The 21380-nt window shown below is 44.5% G+C and overlaps 1 protein-coding gene across 9 annotated transcripts in view; it reads right to left on the reverse strand.

Moving 5' to 3' along the window:
- Window positions 1-21380, reverse strand: part of HTR4 (5-hydroxytryptamine receptor 4) — a 166512-nt gene that overhangs the window by 82247 nt on the left and 62885 nt on the right. For all 9 annotated transcript variants that reach the window (XR_014572241.1, XM_083798276.1, XM_083798280.1 and 6 more), the window contains exon 2: window positions 5090-5171. Coding sequence is in view for 8 of the 9 variants with exons in the window: in XM_083798276.1 (XP_083654402.1) it covers window positions 5090-5115 (26 nt within the window). In the remaining variant the exon portion in view is untranslated. The remainder of the gene's footprint in view (window positions 1-5089; window positions 5172-21380) is intronic.

Here is a 21380-nt window from a genome sequence, read left to right on the forward strand (position 1 = left end):
GTTAAAAATACCTGGTGTCTGCTGTCCCTCTGTACGAGGACTTTGGGAGCAGCAGCTGGGTTAAATAATGGGATGTTTTCTTTGGTTCCAAACAACTAATTCAACCAATTTGATTCCTTCTTCTCTCACCTTGCTTCTCATTTCTCAAAGTCAAGACAAGATTAATGAACCCCACACAGTTCTGCTGGAGGGCTCTGCACTTTTCCGAGTATTTCAAGCCACAAAAATACCTTCAGCAAACAGAGAACTAAAGCTGATAAAGCCAAGTTCAGAAGCAAAAAACATCAATCTAAAATTTGGTTGTTTTGGGGGCTCAGCTTCAAAATAAAAAGCAATTACTGTTGTGACAAACTGAAATAATACATTGTTTCTCCATAGTTAATTTAGGAAAGGAAGTCTACCTTCAAAAACAGCTAAATAAAAAGGCTTATATAAAAGCTATTTGCTTGCACTGAACTTTCTAGCTTTTTTTTTTTTCCAAAAGCTTATTTCTCAGGAGCGTAGCAGCCCTTGCCTGACACCTGAGGTGTACTTCACTTTTACTCCGTGTGAAGTAGACAGAACAGCTCTGACCACGCTCACACGTACCCATTCCAACAGCAGGGACTTCCCCTGGTTGCCCAAGAGGGTGAGAAGAACCGGCAGATCCACAGCTGGGCAGTGAATGCCCCCCAGCCCTTCCTCTGCACCTTCCCTGCTGGGAAGCCACAGGGCTGTGGTGCTGGAGCCCATATGGGACTCCACTGGGCACAGTGGGGGTGCTCAGGCAGGCTGGAAGATTTGCCCAAGGTCGCAAGGTTTGGCACAAGAACTGGAAGACAGCCCAGCTCTACAAGTCCCGAGCACAGCCTCGTGGGTTAAAAACCTAGCAGAAATAGACCGCTTGTCCAGTGGAAATAGCCAACTGGTGAAAATCAGTTTGTGTCTTTTGAAAAGTGTTCAGATTGCTCCTGGTCATCAACTGCAACTTCCCTATCTGCTGCACTCCTGTAAACCACACTGGGGCCTGCCTGTGCCAAAAGCTCTTTTTAAAAGCTTAAGCCAACATTTTTCAGGATGTCAGTGGAGCATTTCCAAGCAGCCCCTTGCATCAGGTCTGGCAAAAAAAATGCAAAGTGGTGTCACAACCTCCAGCTGGTGGAAGGGGCTTTTGCCATTGAGGGTAGCGGTGAAGGCATTTCTGGGGGCTCCTGCTCCTTGGCAGCAAACAGCCTGTGGTGTGCATTGGGTGCCTGCTGGCTGGAGCTGGCCAGGGCAAAGGACAGTTGTACACTTGTTGATAAACATGCCCAACAAATATTTTTATATATTTGCTTGAAAAGAAGGGAATAAAGAGAATAGTTTTTTCCCCGAAAAGATTTTTCCCCCATACTATAGCCTATTCAAGGGTTCGGGTTTTCATTTTAACCACTTGACAGCATCTCATTAACCCAGTGCATATAATAAATGTGTCCAATAACAATCATCAAATCACAAGAAATTGAAAAATCCTATAAAATAGAAATAGGAAATACTCGCAAGGTCATTTATTTTTCAGCTCTAGTATTAAAGAAAATGAGGTCTGCCACCCCCCTCGGCTGTGATAAATACAAGTCCCAAAGCAGACTGTCTGTAATTTCCAGGAATGTGTCTCTAACCTCACACTGCAGCCTTTGTAGAGTACGTAACCAATTTTTTCCATGTAAACGAAAGACTTATAAAGTTGAATCTGCCTGCAATGCTTCAGATAGCAAAGCCCTTCCTCACTGCAAGGCCTGGCGTCCTCTGGGGACCTCACCAAAACCACCCGAGGCCAGGAGGACGAGCCCTGCACCATGGCCAGCCCAGCTGGCCAGAGCAGGACAGCTGCAGGCGCGCTGCTCTGAACTGAAGAGCAGCATGCGTTTCTGCAGGGCTCAGCTCCAAACAAAGCCAGCCTGTCCATCTCTCCATCCATCCTGCTGTTGACTCCGCATTGTCAAAGCGCCTCCCATTTCCCCAAGCTTTGCTCCCCTTCGCCTGAGGACTTTCCATGGGAGCATCCCTGAGCCCCACAGGGCGGGTGAGCGGGAACTGAGCCAACTGGAAAACAATGCGTGGAAACCCCTGGCTTCGACAGAAAACATTCGGAATTTCACATCTCAGCAAAAAAAGCCCAAATCAGGGCAGATAAAGGAGAGAAACATCAGCTACTTACTGGTAGCTGACAGGCAAAATGCTCAAAGCTAAAAATTCATAATCTGGAAAAGTGTGGAGTCAATAAAATTATACTCCTAGAAGAAGTCTGTGTGCGCAACCAAAATGAAGGACTGCATCTGTACAGCTCAAACACAGCCACCTGGAACAGAGGAATAAAATCATTCCTGAAGTATAACGAAAGCGAGGTCTGACCACAGTGTTTCATCAAAACAGCTAGGGAATGGTGAATCAATATTTATTCAGAAGAGCTTTCAAATTCCTATGGATTTTCATTCATCAGATCCCCAGAAATGTCTTATGCTGCCTTTTAACATCTAAATACAATGTCAGATGAAATATTTTACCAACAAGAATTTCCTGCTCTGATGTTTCCACTGCTCTGCCAGGGTAAGACCAAAGCAGCCAGCTGCACCACCACTTCCCAGTAGAAAGCATCTTTTTGATGGACTGATTCTCAAAAACCTTTTCCTGGGCCTGTGCAAAGGGCATTTTTGGCAGCAAGCTGACCAAAGTGGAGCCCCCAGCAGAGAGGGGAAGGGCCGAACTCCCTGTCCTCCCAGGTACTTCCATGGCATGCAGGCCATGCTGTACATTTGGAAGTATTGCAGCCAGGAAGAGGAAAGATGCTCAGAAAGCCTAATTTTGATAGGAATCAGCTTCATTTATTGTTGTTGTTATTGAAGGAGCACACTCCACGTAAGCTGCAGCTTCCCCCAGCAGTGGCAGGGTGCCACAGACCAAAGGACTAATTCACCTGCAAAGAGGCATAAATGCTGCAAAGGAGTATTGGGAAACAGCTTAAATTTTCAAATTTATGATGTTTATGACTTTATGTTACTCTTAACGGGCTTGTCTGGGAGTGGGATTTTATTTAGAGCTTCACAGAAGATCACTGCAGGCAGTTGCTGTGTTGGTACAGGACCAAGTGCCAGGGGCTCATGCAGCCACAGCATGAAGGAGGGGTGGATGGACACACGGACACCATCGCATTGTGTCCATGGGCAGGGCCAGGAGAGCACCCATACCCTTGCAGTCCTTCCCTCTCACCCTGGCCTGGACCAGGAGTACTGCTGATAGGACAAAGTAAAATTTAAAAATTGGATGAAAAGGATAATGACCTATCGATTCCTATAAAAAGTGAACTACAAAACTCCAGCAGATCGCTTCAATGTCTATGCTGGGTCAGACCTACCCAGTGTCTGTTTCCACCGGTGGCAAATAACATGTTACTGAAAAGAATATGAGAGTGGTAAAGATAAGGTCACTTCCCTTCTGGTATAGCCACCATGTGCCCACGCACTGGCTGAGCCTGTTTCACTGTGCCCCTTCTAAGAAAGAAGAAATAGAAGACTTTACTTCCATGAATGATGAAGTGTATATTGGGAGATATTTTTTTTTCATTGTCAGAAATATATTTTTATCATACAGTCTCTACTGGAAGGAAAAGATTGTAGGGAAAAAAGTCTGGTGTCAGCACCTTAATTCCCTTTACAGAGAAACTGCAGTACGCATTTAACTACACTTCTGGTATTAGAGAGTCAAGACAAATTTCATTAGGCAAAACACATTACCTCTCAGCATTGATGACATGGTTATAAATGCGTCCTGCTAAGCATGCATTAAAGCAGCAACCCGAGTTACTGGTGACTTTCCTGATGCTTGAGTAGCTGAATCAAGACCAGAGATGTTCTCTCTGGCAGCATAATGCTTTGAGGAGGCCTATTAAGAAGTCACCTTTAAGGATGCATCATCTCCCTCTGTGCATGCAACTGGAGAGAGTGGGATGCTACTTGAAGAGCGGCATGTCCCTACCTCAAGCCAAGGAGCTAGAAGGCTGCGATAACAGGATTCCCTTGAGGGGCAAGACACTGTTTGTTTCCCCTTCTTCTTTACTGTTTCCTCCTGATCTGTCCTCAGTAACTCATTAGGGAAAGGTTTTCTGGAAGATTGGAGTGCTTACATTTCTATCAGTGCCATTTTCTCTAAGCACTTGTCACCTGAGTTTTCAGGCAGGGGAAGGTGAAGAATTACTCCTGGAATGAAAAACCTGAGACATCAAAAAGATATTCCCTATAGCAGTTTAAGAGATCTCTCTATGGAAACATACACCTCTCGCTGCTACTAGAACATTGCTTCCTCTGATGTCTGGGCCAGCAGCCTTAGTTTGGTCAGATGCTTCATGTCCTTGTGTAAAGCAGGCTTGGTGGGGCTTCCTTCAGCTCCCCACGTAGTTCAGCATCACTGGCTGCCAGGCCACTCAAAAGGCCAAGAAGCAAAGGGACAAATCCTAGTCCTGCAGAAAGATCCTGCAGGTTGTACCTACAGGAGAGTGGCAGAGCCAGTGCCAGCCCCACAGCCTGAGGACAGCTGCAAGCAGGATCCAGGCCTCTTGAACACTTTATGTTGACATCACTTTTCCAAGATCAAAGTGATCTGTACCAAAATTTGTCCCTTGCTGATACCAGTAGTGTGCCCAGGGATTTGAATTGACCTATGACATCATTTTTTGCTTGCACCAGTATAAGAAGGGAGAGAGTAGGTTGCAAATTTTTACAACATTACGCGCGCACACACACACAAAATGAACAAACAAACAAAAAAAACCACTGGGAACAGACTTTCAAGAGACACAGATGGGCTTATGACTGGTCTTTGATGGGGGTTTCATCTGTCCTATTGCAAGGAACTCCTAGACTGAACTAAGCCGTATCTTACATTTACACAAATAACAAAGCAATGCTCACAGAAGCTCCAGGAAACCCCAAAGCAGGCACTGCTGCACAAGCAGATACCTTAACCTACAGGCAAATGGAAATTAACACCCCGCAGCTTTGTGAACACACCGCATGGCCATGGCCCCTGCAGCTCACCAGCTGGAGACGCAGTACAGGAGCCATGCAGGTCATCCTACCTCACATTAACATCAAGTTCTTCCATCACAGGCAATAGACACAGGTAGCTGGGCGTTCAATGTCCATGGAAGAGACCTCGTCCTGTAGCGGAGAGAGTTAGAAAGGACAGTTATAAATTGAAGAATTTCATGGGTGCACACCTGTTCCAGTGAAGACACCCATACACTGCATTTTACCCCTCTGGCCTGGCTTCTCTTGACAGAGGTTAAGCACACATGTCAAAATAAAACCATACCATTGCAAAGAGCTATCGTAACACAATTTTCTATTGTCTGCCTGGACGTATTTGTATTCCACAGCTCTGAAGTGCATGCTTAGAGGCAGGAAGCCAAGCTGACGTGACAGGCAGCCCTCTGGGCTGTGCATACATCACCGATCCACACAGAACCTGGGGCTAACGGAGGGCTTCGGGGCCAATCAGGACACTGGCTCTGCTGAAAGTAATATTTCTATTTTTATGAGGGAAGACAGGCATTCAACTGGAAGCTCGGATGAATCTTTAATCCACTCCATGGTCATCTAAGTGTGACATACTGAACACAGTAAAGGCTTTGGTGGTCTTGCCTAGCTGTTGCTTGAGGGAAATGTGTTTTTGCATTCCCTGCATTGGCTCCCTCCCCATAGGCTCTGAAGCATGTGAGAAGATTCCTGAGCTGCTGAACAGCACCATGTCCTGTCTTGATCCTGAACCTAGCTCAGTATGAGGCGGAACACAACTGGACGAGCATGGTGAACGTGGACCTGACCCTGCAGAGCTCAGCCAGAGGACGCACAGGAGATGCTCAATGTGCTCCCAAAGGCTTTCTAAGATTTCCTACAGCTGTTGCTTCACAGACCTCTCTTGGGAACTTCCTGAATATGGATATCCAGAAGATTGTTTCAACTGCAGCAAGGTAGTAAAATACTGCAAGGCACAGAGAAAGGCTCTTCTGGCCAAATATTCTGTGTTTACAGGGGTCAGGAGGAGCTGTTTAGGCAGGAGTTTTAAGAAACAACACTTAGGGTACAGACCATACCTACAACTGCATCTGTCACAGTCCTCTGCAGACATCTTGTTTTACTCATTGCCCATTCTATGTAGAGTCTCCTCAAATGGTAGTGGTTCCTTCCTTCTATTTTCCACTGATGAGTTAATAGGAAATTTCAAAAGACATGAACCCAAAGCATTATACCAGTACACACAGCAGCATACTATGCTGCACCCAGTTAGCTCCAGGTGCTGGCATGGAAAGGGCACACACAAAAATAAGTGACCAATATATCCTGTCTTCATGCAAGTGAAAATCCCAATGATCTCAGGGGGATCCATATAAATATATATATATTGTCAAAGACTTACAGAGTTAAAATAGTTTTAGTTCTAGAAATAAATGTAAGCATCATAAATCAATAATATATGCACCATTCTTGAGACTTGTTCTACAAGACAAACTTTTAATGAAGTTGATGAAAATATGGTATGTTGCAATGCTGGTGAGACCAAGAAGCTGCGTTGTGATATAAATAACCTCTTCCAGCCTATGTTTATATATGCATTTTCATTCAAAGTGACACATGATGAGATACACACTTATAATCTGCACTGGACCTAAGACTTCTCATGATAATTTCAAAACTTTCAAAGCTACAACAAGGTGTTTAAATACAATCAATTGAAGAGGGCTTGCAAAACCTGGCTGGGAAAAGACAAGCTAGGATGCTTGGTAAATTAGTTAGTTTTTATGCAAAATTAAAACATTGACTTACCACCAAATTAAAATAGGTTTTCCTTGACACTATATTGTATAGCCTTTGAATACTTAACAGCAGTACTGTAATTACAAAGAACTAACTGATTTGCAGCTCAAGTTAAAATGTGTGCTTACTCACAGTAACACTGACATAAATATTAATGGGAGTTTTAAATCCATCAAAAATCTATCCTGAGTCCAAAGAAACGAATACACCATCCAAATAACAAGTGTGTGGTGTTTGCTGTGGAAACATCAGTGGAAAAAATGTGTGATATGTTTGAGCATTTCTGACTGTTGATTGCCCCTTGCGTTGCTTCTCTGGAGAGCCAGGACAATGCCACCTCCACCGTCCTACTAACAACACCTCAAATGGAAATAATGTCTTGTGACTACTTGGATTCAAAGAAAAGACTGTAGTAATACTGAGTCAGACTTCCTGAATGTGATGCCAGGTTCACCGTGCAAATGAACACCCACAGTCCAGGCCTGGTTCAGCATTTACCAGAATTAGCACTTCAGTAGGTATAGACTATGCACAGTTTTGCCAACAAAACTTACTCAAGAGGGTGTTCTATCTTGAGTAAAATATACAAAGACTACTTCTACTCCATTTTGCAAATATAAGGGTGTAAGTCTAACATTTCTCATCGAGTCACCTCTGCATCCCTAAGAAATGACCTCCAATTTTAATTTGGAGGGGAAATAATACCTCCTCCTCTCCTCCTTCTCTGGAGTCCTTCCATAGAATATAATGCCTTGCAGGCTGCTGGGACAGCTGCCTGCCAAAGACACAGGAAGAATATCCTGGAAGATGGCTTTTGGGGATGTAAAAATGCAACCAATGTTCTCTGATCTCAAACTAATGGCCAGAAAAAAAAAACTAATTATTTAATCTCAAAAGAGGCATATGGAACCACTAAGTTGAAATCACTCATTTGGAATATGAGTTGAATTAATTGAAATTAATTCAGAGGGAAATGCATAAGAATGGGCCTGATACGGTGTTTCGTTTCCAATCCAGACAGGAGCCCTTCCTCCCCTGTCTCGTCAATTCAGAATGGATAAATTTAAAACAAACAGAACACTCAATAAATGGCAGTCAAAACACAGGAAATCTTGACCCACCTCCGCTGCCTGTCAACAGCTTGTGAACACTGCTCAATTCAGCCTTACAGCAGCCTTCAAAAGCACGTCACCTGCCTGGTTTACCATGGAGGAAACTGAGGCACGAAGAGGTTGGCTGAACCCCACCTCGATGACTCAGAGCAGGGCACAAGCAGACCCTGGACATAAGATATTAGACTGATGTTAGCATTGAAATAGCACAGATATGCCACAGGGAGGGTCCGACCAGATGTAGCTGACTCTGGCTCAGGGGAAATTGTTCCCTTGCAGAAGAAAAGGGGCTTTAGCACTCAGGGTCACAGTGGAAAGGTTTGGGGCCGCTTTGCTGCAGTTTACGCCCGTTACAGTTCTGAATTACAACGGCAAGATGTCTGTGTGGAAGTCACAAGAGCAGAGGGAAGAAAAATGTCACCTGTCTGCACTACCCCTGTCCACTGTGCTCCCTGCAGTGTTAGGATTTAAGAGGTCTCTTGGGAAACTTTCCAAAGCAAGCAAAGGCCACTATTTCAGCATAGGTGGGCAATTCTGACTGTTCTTACCAGTTCATCAAAACACAGTTTTTTGTGTAGGCACCAGAGTTACTGGTCCTTCAGTCACAACCAGTAGGAGACAGATATATCAAAGTGGTTTTGGCTTCCATTAATATTTTCCTTCCTTCTTTGTGTTTTCTTGTACAGTACAAATAAAATTTTTGGTACAAAATAGGAAAAAATGAAGGCCTTAAGGACTTTGATCAACTCAGACTTTAGTATAAAAATAACCACCTGTGTATCACTGTGTGGTTGTGTGCGCTCCTAGCAGCTATGCCATATACTGTGTTACAGTCAGTGACCATATTTCTTGCATTTCACCACACATAACATTTATTATTTTCTTGTAATTGTCTATGTATTCCTAAAACTTACAGCCCTTAAAAAAACCTTATCATTTGTAACTTCCTTTCCCCACCACAAACACATTATCTTCTCCCCTGTAGAACCAAGGAACATTTGGGACACAAGGCATCACGCTGCCTCCCGGACCTGGAGCACCCCACCATTGCACTGGACAGACCTGCCGTATTTCAGGGGCTGTTAGTACTTTCACCTCTCCCCTTATGTTGAAGCGTATAACGAACACATAATGAAAGGACCCCAAAACAATGACATTATTTAGCTTTTGTCAGCTTTTCCATAATAGACTTTAATATTGGATGTTCCTTTTCTTTTGCCTTTCCCCACAACACCACAGTGGTGAGACTTATAATAATTGGAGGCCCAAAGAAAATGATGTCAATACTATATAATACAAAATCACCCGAAGACTTATTCTGTAAATATATCTGCCTCACATAGTGGGCCTGGTGCTAATCTTTGTTATTAAAGTGATTACTCATACTCAATTAGGAAGCTGTCCTCTGCCTCAGAAAGATAACGACCTCCTAACTCAGCCCTCATGCCATCCAGCCCATCATAGACATGGTCCGTTCAGCACAAAACAGCATCTCTGCTGCTGTTGTGCGACAGCGATCACTGGCACACGGAGCCGTGCACGTGCTTGCAGCCACGTCGGAGGTGATCCTTTTTATGAACATGAACGCCCATCTTCCATTGGACCGGGGCGCTGGGTCTCGTTGCTCACACAAACCTGGTGCCTAGCTTCTACACAGGTTTCTGCTCAGACATGGGCTGGATCTGCTGGCCCAACAGGAGAGGCAAGCTGAGCCTTCACGGCCAATACTCCTCCAAATCAGTCTTCTTGCCTGTGCTTTCTTCGGATTTGGTACCAGGAACTGCAACGAAATGCTCACAGTAATCAGCCTAGGGACTGCAGGATGCACCCCAGGCCAAGGTTCAGCAGATGTTCCTCCAGAGCCCACACGATAAAGGGCTAAAAGCAGGCAGTGAAGAGAAATGGAATGGTTTCGCTCTTTCGGGTGCCAGCACAAAAATAATTTTGGCAACTCTTGCAAAATGAAAGAAAAACTTTTCAGTGATATTTGTTTCTGAATTCTAGTTTGGAATCATTTTGTTTGCTATATTTTCCTGCAAAAAGTCATAATTTTAATGTATACTGAAGTTACATGCAACCTGTATTATCATGTTACCACAGACCTCTATAATAACTGAAGTTTTCTATTTTCTTCTATATTTTTAGAACTAAGTGGAATTTTTAGTTGATCATATCACTCTTAAAACAGGTAAATGGCAGCAATATACCATGTAATGAATCCTAATGTTAAGCAATAAGGAAATCAGGAGAAAAAAAAGAGAGAATTTAAAACATTTTAATGCAATTTTAGAATTAAAAAAAACAGGGAATTCTGAAGCTAAAGGACCTTTGTAAAAAACTGTTCCCCCAAAGAAACTTCACTGAAATCAGTACTCTCATCAATGTTTTCCACTTCAGCAAAGCTCAACATTTTTAAATGGAAAAAGATTTGGGCAGAGCAGCTCCAGCAAGCTTGATGTGACAGCTCCATAGACTCCTCTTGTGTGATAAGAACTCATTTTATTCTCTACTAATCGCTGCTACCAAAAAAGAGCAGATATACCATATGTGGATGATGAGTCCCAGTCACCACTGGCTGCACAAGAGACTGGCTCAGACATGGGCAAAGCAATCCAGTAATAAGTCTCAGCAAGGCTGCGCTGACGGCATCCAGGGGAAGCAGAACCCATCCATCTGTCAAGAATAATAATTCTCTGCCCCTTCTCCCCCCACCTCCACGGTCATGGGATGTAAGGGAGGAAAATCCCAAGGAGGACATGGGTAAACCTATACATCTTCCCAGCCAAGTTTTATGGACCCTGGGGATCCTTTACTCGATAGCTGTAAGGTATCAACCAAGAATTCACTGCTGAGACCATGAGTGAGCTGGCGGCCTGCACAGCTTCTCTCCTCCCTCACCTGACTGGTGGCCCTGGCTGGTGCTGCTGCTGGGAGCCTTGCTCTGTCCCGTAGAGATGGAAGCGTCCCACCAGACAACAGCAACTGCCAAAACACTCTTGTGAGACATTTCTCAGTTAATCAGCGCCTTGTGAGAGGCACTGACACATTCTTTATCCAATTTATTCCCATCCCACTCAAGCCACATCTAGTTCCAGTTTCTGTCACCACTGAGCTAATGACAACAGAAAAGTTGAGTCATTCTTCTGAAACACTTGCACCTCCATTTCCTACATTGCTGGACTGTGTTGCTTCATCATTTGTGACAACTTAAATGAAACAGTGCCGAGGGTGGACTGAGCAGTCTGAAAAGCCCAATTCATTTTACCTACAGATGCGTATTGTTGTACTGCTCTTTGCAGTACAGAGGAGGGGGAAGGATATTAGAAGAGATTCCATTTCTTTCTGTCTCATGCTCTGAGAAGAATTGGACTTATCACTACACTTCTAACTTCACTCTTTTCTTTATAAGTGCAAAGTGAAAATTGGCCTTCATTCCCTGGTACTGTGGAGTGACAACCATCCCAATCCAAAGATAACTGCTTGCTCACCACTGCAGAGTAGTCCAAAACCCACTAAGTACTGCAAGAGAATATCCTCTTGCAGCCCATGACAACACCAGAAGGAGCAAGAGATATCAGAGTGATCCAACTACTTCACTCATACATAAAGTAGCTTCATTTCCAACATCCACTTCTGATAAAGGTGCTGCCCCCTCCCACAGTACCTCTTCCTTTGCTGTCATTGCTGTTTCCATTTCACCCCACAGTGGACCAAGCTGCTAAGAAGTCCCTCAGTTGTCAGAGACAGATTGAAGAATTGATTCTCAACAAATGTCATTCCAGCAGGTTAAGACGCGGCACTTTGCTTAAACAGGGAAAACTAAAATTACAGAAATTACATGTCAGATGACTTGAGAAAAAGAAAATGGAGTCCAGCTTTGAATAGAAATAGACAAGTGTCCTTTCGCTGCAAGGTTATTTTAGAAAATAGCTCTTTGATCTCTTGCAGAGAGCCTGTGGCTCAAAATCCCAAACCACAGGTGCTATGTTTAGCTGGCTCGCATCCCCTAGTGACCAGGAGTAACGGACAGCACACAGGTCACAGTGAAAGCATGCACCTCGTCCCCACGTATCTGCTGACAGACTGACTTTTCTCCACTGTCAGCATGGCGTTCACAGTCTGGCAGCCACCACCCCTCTGCTGGCTCAACCCCATGCCAAGTTATTCTACACTTTCAAAAGAAGTTTAAATTCCACATTTAAGCACCAAGACAAATACTAACAGACACCAAAATCACGGTTGTGGCCTTGGAAAGGATGTGTTACTGCAGGTCTGCCTGCATGTTCCCCTAGACCAGGCCCCAGCTGCAAGGTCCCACACTGACAGCATGTACAGCAAATCCAACTCCCTCTGCCAAATGGCCAAAAGCAGCCCTGTTGGCTGAGCTCAGAGCTGTTACTTCATGTAATGCTTTCATCCTGAAGTCACAGAGTCTCAAAAATTGAGGCCTTTTCTCAGTCATATTATATTCTCAGCTTTGGGCTACAATAATAATAATAATATTAATAAATTGGTGTCTTTTGCTTGTGCACAACATAGCCATTTAGTATGTGACAGTGATAGTAAAAATATGAAGCAAGTTCTTCCTCTTTATTTCATAATTTTAGCTTCTTGAGGAACACTGAAGCAAAATTTAGTTTAGAGTTCTTGATAGCAGTAAGGTGAAATGCAAACAAACACTTGTCTTTTCGTCTATATTTACAGCAGTAAAGTTTCTATGTGCTGTTCAAGGGTGACTTTGTTCTGTTCCAGAGACATCTGCATAAGATCCTTGTGTGTACCAAGCTGTGTTTGTGTAAGAGCTCTGAGGAGAGAAAACAGCTATAAAACTTGAGGAGTTATTTGCTGTGACATTAGTATTACGAAATTTCGCACCTCACCGCTCTCACCTTTAGCAATTACTATCAGTTGGTAACTATCATGCTCCAAGCCTTTCACTGCAATATCAAACCCTCAGCATAGGAAGCCAACAGAAGGATCCAGCATGAGGTTGTGGGTCTCAGAAGGACGAAGATTAGGTAGGAGATCAATCAACACATGAAGGCAGGAAGGGGACTGAGTTCAGCAAGTGCATCTACAGTGAAGATGGAAACAGAGAGGCAAGATTTCCTTGACACTTTCACAATTGATTTTGTGTTTATAAGGACAAAACAGTGTTATTGCTCCCTTATCACCACGAATGACTAAAAGGCAGTAAGTACTGTGTACTACTGTGCTATGCAAAGGACAGGCAGTACTGTGCTGGCCTTTTGGGAGAATCATACATATGTTCGACAGATTTGTACAGGGCTATCTGCTTCGTTCTTGCTCACTAAACTTCCCCTAAGTCACTGTAAATTTCCCTTCCTAGAAAACGCTTTCTAGCTCCTCTGTTGTCAGTACAGCAGCAAATAACCAGGGTATGAAAATCAGTGCCCCAGAACAGCAGTGGCCCTGCTTTCTCTGGTTGCACTTAATTAAATTTTCTTTGTTGCCCACTGAGAAGGGGAACACGCGGCAGAGAAATGCGCAGTATAAATGTTAGGAAAAACAGGAATCCTTCATCTTAGACATGGGTGTGATGGCACTGAAGGCAAACTATGGCTTGTGAGAGGGCTGATAAGCTACAGGGTTCCCAGCACTATCGTTAACTCAGCACTGTCTTTGCATGTACACAGTGATACAGTCCGCACCGTAGCTGTACCTGAGATCCTCACTTTTACCAGTTCTCTAATAAATTATTAGTCAGTACAGTGCCTTCCTACTGAAAATGAATTACACTCAGCGATGAGCGCTGCCATGGCAGAGGTTAGCTCACAGCCCAGCAGGACACCGTGGGCAGTGACATGCAGTGACAGTGCCAATCTTCCAGTTCACAGCAGCCTGAGCAAGGGCAGGCTCCAGCTCCTGCTTTAAAGGCTACCCTGCTCCAAAGCAGAGAACAACCCGTGGCAAACATGCTCTAACACAGGCATTCATCCTGACTGTGGATGTGCTGCTCCCACCAAGGGAGTGGGCAGTGCGAGGAACCACCTCCCTCCTGCCACCGAGCACTGAAGTCACAGAGTCACAGAGTGGTTGAGGTGGGAAGGGGCCTCCAGAGATCATCTAGGCCAACCCCCTGCACAAGCAGGGTCACCCCGAGTATGTTACACAGGATGGCATCCAGGTGGGGTTTGAATATCTGCAAAGGAGACTCCACAACCTCTCTGGGCAGCCTGTCCCAGTGCTCTGGCACCTGAACTGTAAATAAGTTCTTCCTCATATGGCGATGATACCTCCTGTGATTCAGTTTATACCCATTACCCCTTGTCCTGTCACTGGCCACCACTGAGAAGAGTTTGGCCCCATCCACTTTACATTGTCCCCTCAGGCATTTAAAGAGGTTGATAAGATCCCCTCTCAGTCTCCTCTTCTAGGCTAAACAGGCCCAGCTTGCTTAGTCTCTCCTCATGGGACAGATGCTCCAGTCCCTGGAGTGCCTGCAGTCACCCCCACCTACCGCATCTCGATGTTGGCATTACTTTTTGCTCTCCCATCTGTGCAGGCAAGCCTTCTTCACCTCCTTCCCTTCCCCACACAGATTCCATGCCGCCTGCAAAACCCACGGGGTGGCCCTGCCTCAGTGGGGCTGCAATGGGGACAGCGGGTCATGGTGGATGAGCGAGCCAGGCAGAACTCATGCCACACACCGCTGACAGGAGGCTGCCCCAGCTGCCACCACGACTCATTCACCACAACGCGGCTCCAGCACTGCCCTCGGCTCCTGCCCCATCTCCGACGGCGTCGCTGCGCAGTGGACGTGTTCCACTCCCTGTCTGGAGGTCACACATGACTAACTTTATGGTGCTGGAATAAAATTCCTCTGTGTTTTATTGCTGCCATGAGATGGTTTTGTAGCCTGTGAAACACAAGCAGGAAGCGAGGCCCTGCTTTGAAGCCCTGCACTGGGAACCAGCCACTCTGTTTATGGCTCTGCAAGGCCTGGACTTCAGAAGAAATCAGAATGTTTCCTGGCCTAGGTGTACTTGTTTGTTTTATTTACTTCTGCAGATCTATGACTAATGAAATCAGCAGGAGTGTGCTGAATTACTTCTGTGATTTCAGCTGCGTGAAAGGGTTAGGAGAAGCTTTATATCTCACCCATTAAAAGCCCCTATCACTTCTGTCTGACCAAACTGGGCTCAGATGGGAAGCTTTGGGGTATGCGCATACCTTTGCAGCAGAGGACATCTAACAGGGGCTTAGCTGCAAAACTATTATCCATGGCATGAAAGCCTTGGAGCACAGATGTCACCCCTCCGGCCAAGCAGGGAGCCAACAGACCTACTGTAACACCAGCACCATCCTTGCTGCTCCGTGCACAGGGGGTTAAGACAGAGGCTAACCCAAGTGTGAAGCTGTTGCTACCAGACATCTCTCACAGGACGCTGACCTCACACAAGTCATTAGCTCGTTGCATCACACTCACACTTCCTCATGAACTTTCCTGAATGCCACGGGCAGACCAAAGCCAGGAGCTTTCCACTGCTCCTGTGCTGGAGGGGAAATCCCACAACTCCGTGGGACATTTTAAAAAATGAAGCAGAAACCAAACCCCCAGAGCTCTGAGCTGCAGATCTGTGTAACCAACCCAACTGACTCATGCCTTTGCTGCCCCTTCTTCACACTCCATTAAAAGATGACAGATTCTGGAGAGAGAACACTAGCTGAGCATATTCATCTTAAACTGATCTGCCTCTGGCTCACTTAAAAAAAAAAAAAAAAGAGTTAATTGAGCAGCATGATCACAGTCCCCAAGAGACCACGTGATTCTCCAGATCTGCACAAAATTTATAAAGCACAAAACCATTATCTTTTCTGGTTAGGAAGCTGATACCATCAGGGGAAGTCAAAAGGTTAATTAGTTAATTACTTTTTGAAAAGGTAGAGATGCTGCAAGGGGGAATGTGCTATAATACTTTCTCAGCACGCGGGCTCCAAGTGCACCTGGGGAAGAGCTTGCTCTAAGCACTTCACAGCAGCGACAGAACTACTTTGAGGTGATTGCATGCACTTACATACTGAGCTGTAGAGCAGAGACTTTCTCTGGTGGTGGTCGGAGGAAACCACCACAGGACACAGCTTGAGGGACAATGGTGTGCTGGCAGGAGGTTTTGGTAGGCTAAAAAATGCAGCCCTGCCTAGGAGCAAGCTGGGATGGTTGGTGATTGCTGGGGAGGATGTGCTCGTTTCTATGTCCAACCTGTGGGGAGCCAGAGGGAATCTTCCCAGGCTGCTGAAAGTGAAGAAGACAAAATAAACCTGGCATGATGAGACCTTGGGAGCTGACTCTGAAGGTCACTCTTCCGTGGGCTAAAACGGGGAGTCTTATGGCACTCTTGATAGGAAGGGAGAAAAGGACAAATGAGCTCACAGGACAAGCTGCTTTCAAAAGGTTATTTCCAAAGTAAGAAAGACAAGCCATGCTTTAGGTGGGCTGTGAGTTCTCATCAGCCATACTTTCCAGGTAAAACAAGCTGTCCAGACACCGCGTCTGGCACCAGACACCTGGCAGCAATGAGATGTCACCTGGCTCATTTTCAACAGTTTCACAAAGAACAGTTATTCCAGCAGCACACACACTTTGATCGAGTGCATTTTTAAAATTCTGCTTATTTCAGGCCTCAGGCTGGTTTCTGTCAGGTTCTCTACTATGTACTCTGTGTCATCGCTTCCCTCTTTGGGGGGATCCACTGAATTAACATTTACTTCTTTTCAGAAATCTCAGAATAGCTGAACAGCATAGATCTACAGCTGGATTCACTTTAGGTATCACTCATCACTTTCAGCTCCTAGTCTAGCCATTCCAGATCACACAGCTGACACCACACTACATGTGAACCCATTAACAAGCCGGGCACTGGCATCTCACTTCGTGTTGCTGGTAAAGTGCAGGCTTCTTTATCCCTCTGCTGGCTTTAGCTTTGCAGTGAAACAATAAACCCTGGAAGGAAGGAACTGAAAATTTGGCAGGTCTTAAATGCAGAAGGCTTCACCCCTTATTTCTGGCGATGTTGGAATGTGCATCCCACTGAGGATGAGGTTTGCTGAAGCAGCAGACAGTTACCCTGGACAGGCATCAGCCATGCAGAGCTGGCTCTGTGGGTTACTCCCTCACACTGCTGCAGGATGCAAAAGAAAGATTGAGCCATTTTGAGTGCATTTGGCCAAGGCTTTCACATGGGACATCCCGGTGCTATGCTAGGAGGAAATGTTCACTGAAGTAAGAAAGGGTGACCATGACTGGCAGCTTCTTAAGTTTTTGACAAGCAAACAGAAAAAGAAGAAAAAAAAAAAAGCCAAAGCAGGAATATTTTAAAAGGCAGATGCTCGTTACAGAGTTTAGTCCACAACCTCATACAGAGACAAGGGTCAGGCATCACAGCTGTGGAGTGGTTTCAAAAAGCACTGCAATGAGAAAAAGGGGAAACTGGTAGCTGTGGATATGTAGTAAAAACTTATAAATTTTCCAAAATCAGAGTAAATAGTAGAAGTAGTAGGCAAATCTGTAGGCTGCAGAACAGGTTGATTTTGAGCATATTAGGAAAAAAAAAGAAATACTAAAATTTAGGCTGATCAGCTGTAAAATGTTGACAGTGATTCAGGAAAAGGAGACACAGCCAATAAATACTTCTGTTCTATTTTTGGGAGCCTTATTATGTGGTGATGAACTTTTCCATCCCCACAGATATTAAACAAAATGTTAAACAGCAATTACTAATGCTAGGCACATCAAAATCAGCAAGTCCAGATAATTGCATCTTTTTCTTTACAAAGGTTTTTTCAGAGAGCTGGGTGAGGAACTTTACACGGGGTTGATCTTGATTTCCAGTAAACTTGGATGATCAGAGTTAATAAAAAAGTACCAATATTTTGAGAGAATGAAGTGGATAATCTAGGTAATTACAAGCCTATCAATCCAAGAGTGATCTTCAGCACAATAATAAAGAACCTCATAAAGATAACAATTCATCAAGAATTAAAGATGGGAAACAATTTGGCAAATCATTGTGGATTAGTGGAGAACAAATCTTGCTATCTTGATATTTTCTGTGCTAATGAACAACATTACTGCAGTAATAAGTTGTTGTATACTTTGATTTCAGAAAAGCTTTTGATTTGGTATTACATGAGGCTTTGATAAAGACGCAAGGACAATACCAACTCAGTACAGGACTCCTGAGTGGAGTTCAACCCAGTGTAGCGAGGGGTCTCACATGTGAATGCAGACAGGGAAATATTGCCTAACGGTTCTGGTTTTAGCATGCTCCCTTGGGAATCTGTTATGGATATTCTGCTACTCATTTCTTCACCAGTGTCATGGAAAAAAAAAAGTCTTGAAATCATCAATTAAGAATTTGCTGGTAACCAAGACCGAGGGACTGATAAATAACAGGGCAGGACACTGATACAGACCATTCTAGATTGCTTGGGTACATTTTGCAAGAAAACAATATGCATTTGAGTATAGCCTAGGTAAGGCAACATATTTGGAAGCCAAAATAAAGGCAGCATTTACAGCACAAGGGCAATCTGGTTTTAGAAGGAGAGAACTCTGGAAAAGACACTAGGTCCCTGCTCATCAGCAGCTCAATGTAAGTTCTTAATGCCATTTGTTGTGGCTAATGAAATTCTCAGGAGCACTGTAAAATGGGAAAGCAGGTACCAGGCTGCACAATACCTTGCTCCATGCTGATGTTGTAATATATTATGTTGGATAGCTAGAAATGCTTTGGAGAAAAGCCATGAGGCTTATGATGGAAATGGAAGATGTATTTTTTACCATACTATGCTCTGGAGAGTAGTTTATTCCAGAACAGGCTAAGGAAGGACTGGAGTATGTCCTGCAAGCACACGCTCCAGAAGCAGGACACTAGTGATAGGGGACTATTCAGTGACAGAAGATTTTCTGGGGGCTGAAAGTTGAAACCAGGCAGATTCAGACAAGTAAGAAGAAGCACACATTTGACGTGTACTGATCATGATTTCCACAATCTAGAAGTACAGTAAGACCAAACATACTCATGCGAGCAGATCTAATGAAAGGAGTGCAGAAGTGGGAGCTGCTCTGGACAGCCTGGCTAATGGAGAGGAAAGCGATGACCGAAGAGATGAAATTGCAATGTGAAGGTGTTGCAGGAGCATCCAAGGGTGGGAAGATTGAGTAATGTATCCAGACTGATGTGCGTGGCATTTATCTGGTAGCTATTTGCCATCTACAGTCACTGATTTCAGTCCTTCGTGCTTTAAGCAGAGTAAATCATTCAGTGGAAGCAAGATTCAGCAAAACCCGGTGAGCACTGTTAACTGATTGAGATATTTTCTTTCCTCTCACATATGAAGAACCAAAATCTCACTACCTGTCTGAGCAAGAGAAACATCTGATGCTCAGACAATAGAATTGTGGAAACTCGTTTCTTAAAATAGCGAGAAGGAAAAAGAAAAGAGGAACTGAACTTTCATTTTCCCCATTTGTAAGAGAAGAGCAAAGAACCACTCCTTCGTACCCCCTGAGTCTTTGAGCTCTTTCAGATGAGATGTAATCACTCTAGAGAGCTGTTTGGAGCTTTTGTTCAAGATTTCATGCAACTAAGAGAGAAGCAAGTGCCACTTCAGAGCCGTATGTTACGATAATTGCTGGGATAAAGGGAGGCAAAGAAAAAGAGCTGCATGTTCCCAAACTCTCCTAACTGTGCCTGAAAGCACTTGCTTCCCAAACTAATCCCCTTCTTACCCAAATACTTGATGACTTACTGGTGGCATTCAGGAAGAGGTAGCCAACTGCAACAGACTCTCTAATTATAGCATGACCTGTTACTAGTTACTGTTTGACTAACCCACTGCTGCTGCATTATTGTACTAAATAAATAATATCCACTCTCCTCTGGCAGCGTTTACAGAGCTCGTTTCCCATTCAGCCTTGAGTCAAAGCTGCAAGCAGTGCCCAGTACAACCAACCCTCTGCTGCGTGGTGAGTGTGGCGTGGCGGTGATGGTGATGGTGAGCGAGATGGATGCGAGCGCTGAGCAAATACAACAGCTGCTGCCTTGGCCAGCCAACAGCAAGCTCTGCTGAGAGCCTCAGGAGCTGACGTGGGGACTGATGTGGCCACAAGGGAAGTGCTGAATATCCCACATGCCCCGGAGGTCTGGTGAGCAGGCTGGGAATTTTCTGACCACGATGTTTTCGAGGCGATACAGCAATATTGTCAAACCGCAGATGTTTCATCCCACCGTATGCGGTTTCGGAAGGCTGTTGATCAGATCCGGCTGGAGGGTCCAGCACTGCATGCTTTCCAGCCACTTTCCCTGGTGACCTCTTGGGGAGGCAGGAAGGTCCAGCTCATATTCAGCCTCTCCAAAGCTACCGCTGCCAGAAGGTCCTAAAACACTGGCTGCATTGAGCCAGTGACTTCTCAGACACCTGCTCTCCCACCCCCTCACAGCCCCAGCGTGGATAACAATCACACTCAATTTTGTTTTGCATTTTTCAAAAAGAAACTTCAAAAAATCATTTTTAAAGCGTCCTGCCGTAATTACTGCTGTTTATGAGAAGATCTCGAATTTCCACTCTGTATTGTGAAGCGCGAAGCACCTCTGGCTTTCCAGCAGTTACAGTCTCCCTCGGAACGGCATGGTGCTCAGCGTGCAGTACCCACTGCCCCTTAGAGCACGGGAATATTGCACAGATTCATAAGCAACCACACAGTGCTTGGTCTTAAAATAGTTGTGACCTTTCAGCCTTGTTTCACCTTTATACCAATCTGTTGAAAACTACATCAAGGTAAATACTACAAAAACATTCCACAAATACGCATTCACATATTTAAACAAATGTTCCTTGGCTCTTTTTGCTCTGTTTTAGGGCTCACTTTTGTGTGAATATTCTAGCAAATCAACTGGCAAGAAAGCTCGTGGGAACAGCAGATTTTGAACTGAATATTTTGCATTATTCATTATTAACAAGTCCTGAATTTGCAATGGCAAGGAATAGCAATGAACACCTGGTTTAGTCACTAAAACAATCCAACTGGCTAAAGGAATGAACAGTGTGCAACTTGTATACCACGTGAAACTTATCAAAGATAGGCGCCATATCAACAACCCAGAACTGCAACTGATGGTCCACAGATTGAAAATAACCACAGGAAAGAATCTGCATGTTAACAGAAAAAAAAAATCAGTCATATATCTTAATCTAAAATTAGTCTTAAACTAAAATTATCCAGTATAACCATAGGTATCCAGTCATACACACTCCACAGTTATTGGTGGTAAGGTCTTCCTAATTCTTGAGTTCAACTGGACTCATGGCGTGTTCATTCTGGGCTGAAATAGTTTGGAGGTTGCAACCTGCTCAGACTGTTGGGAGATACAGATGGGATGGTCTGTGATACCAGCATCAAGCAGCACCAATGAAG

This window comes from Anser anser (assembly GCF_964211835.1).
Source record: "Anser anser genome assembly, chromosome: 14".
Classification (NCBI taxonomy): Eukaryota; Metazoa; Chordata; class Aves; order Anseriformes; family Anatidae; genus Anser; species Anser anser.